This window comes from Amphimedon queenslandica, unplaced genomic scaffold (assembly GCF_000090795.2).
Source record: "Amphimedon queenslandica unplaced genomic scaffold, v1.1 AMPQUscaffold_5063_Cont22962, whole genome shotgun sequence".
NCBI classification, from domain to species: domain Eukaryota; kingdom Metazoa; phylum Porifera; class Demospongiae; order Haplosclerida; family Niphatidae; genus Amphimedon; species Amphimedon queenslandica.
This window is the reverse complement of record NW_003554629.1, coordinates 1-1,620: the sequence shown is the minus strand read 5'-3', so window position 1 is coordinate 1,620 and position 1,620 is coordinate 1. Positions and strand designations below refer to the sequence as shown.

The following is a 1,620-nucleotide window of genomic DNA, read 5'->3' as shown; positions in this document are numbered from 1 at the left end:
TACTCCAGATAGGCTGACTTGTATTACCATATCTGAAAAAGTTAGATGTAAATATCAAAATCATTTGAAATGGATAAATACAATGAATCATATCTCCTTGAACCAGAGTCATATCAAAGCTGCCTACAAATAGTATTAGCATCACTTGTACTAAAACCAGTGCTGCATATTGTCCCCCACTGTCCATTACAATAAACCTCAACACGTCCCTCATTAGAATAATATCCACCTTGAAGACGTACCATACCAGCATATGGATTACTGTTCCAGATTCTAGTGACATCTAATAATACTGATAAATACATTGTAACAATAATAATATCTTACAGCAGTATACAGTAGCATCATAACTGTTACTGTTAACACAACCACTGTCAATGTAAGTAGAGTAGGAACATTGAGCAATAGATAAATAGCTGCTACTGACACAGTTAACATCATCCCATTTCATAGAGAGATAGTCTGTACCATAACTACAAACAATAATAGTTATGATAATTGATAAATAAATACCTTGTTAGTCCAGCTCTAGAGTAGCTTGAAGCTCCAGTGTATCCCAACTGATGACAAATGACATTAGCTTCGGTGTAGCTATAATAGTAGTCATCACATATGTTACCCCATCCATTATAATACACTCTAATTGTTCCATAATAATAAGAAGGTGATGGTACGTTGTCGCGAGTCAAAACGAGTGCTCCTTTTGAAACAGAGTCTAATTTATAAAATTTTTAAAACTATTATTACACAATCATAGGAATCAACTGACTAAGAATAAGTCCAGAACAAGTGGACTGAGTAACAGTTTGTCTGGAAGAAGATGAAATGTCTCCTAAGTAAGTATTACAATATCAAGCAACAACAACTTATTTCACTAACTGCATGTAAGTGTAACATCATTTAACTGAGAGCAGTTGGTCACTGAAGCTGATGGACAAGTGTTTCCGGAACCAAAACACCTATGACTTGCTGTACTATACATGTTAGTGTTCCATATAGGCTGAATTGTGTTATTAAATCTGAAATAAATCCCAAAAATGATTTTAAACAATCAATAAAACTAACATTGAGGTGTGATTAAATTTGTCATAAGAATCATATCCCAGTTGCTTGCATATAGTATTAGCATTATTTGAGTCAAACCCATCACTGCATATCATCCCCCACTGTCCATTACAATAAACCTCAACATGTCCTTCATTAGAATAATCTCCATCTTGAAGACGCACCATACCGGCATATGGATTACTGTTCCAAATTCTAGTAGTATCTGTAATAATACTGATTAACACAATCTAACAATAATAATATCTTACAGCAGTATACAGTAGCATCATAACTGTTACTGTTAACACAACCACTGTCAATGTAAGTAGAGTAGGTACATTGAGCAATAGATAAATAGCTGCTACTGGCACAGTTAACATCATTCCATTTCATATAGAGATAGTCTGTACCATAACTACACAACAAGAATAGTAACTATACAAGTAACAAACACACCTGACACGAACAGCTCTAGAGTAGCTAGAATATCCAGTGTATCCCAACTGATGACAAATGACATTAGCTTCAGCTGAATTATAATAGTAGTCATCACATATGTTACCCCATCTATTA

At 34.3% G+C, this 1,620-nt stretch overlaps 1 protein-coding gene across 1 annotated transcript; it reads right to left on the bottom strand.

The window, feature by feature from the left end:
- Positions 1 to 2: 2 nt before the first annotated feature.
- LOC105316106 (neurotrypsin-like) lies at positions 3 to 1,457 on the bottom strand. Its single transcript, XM_020007912.1, has 8 exons — positions 1,317 to 1,457; positions 1,066 to 1,270; positions 880 to 1,019; positions 770 to 832; positions 514 to 715; positions 328 to 473; positions 82 to 283; positions 3 to 32 (listed from the first exon to the last, which is right to left on the bottom strand). Exons 1-7 carry the CDS (start codon positions 1,438 to 1,440, stop codon positions 114 to 116), a joined length of 1,050 nt encoding a protein of 349 aa, XP_019863471.1. The 5' UTR covers positions 1,441 to 1,457; the 3' UTR covers positions 3 to 32; positions 82 to 113.
- Positions 1,458 to 1,620: the final 163 nt, after the last annotated feature.

Bases quoted from the DNA above. Each gene is read 5' to 3' on its own strand.
- LOC105316106 (XM_020007912.1), bottom strand. From the start codon at position 1,440: ATGAAATGGAATGATGTTAACTGTGCCAGTAGCAGCTATTTATCTATT. The intron at 1,020-1,065 runs GTTAGTTTTATT...GATTTATTTCAG, and splicing joins AAATTTAATCACACCTCAAT to ATTTAATAACACAATTCAGC. The intron at 716-769 runs GTCAGTTGATTC...TTTATAAATTAG, and splicing joins TTGTTCTGGACTTATTCTTA to ACTCTGTTTCAAAAGGAGCA.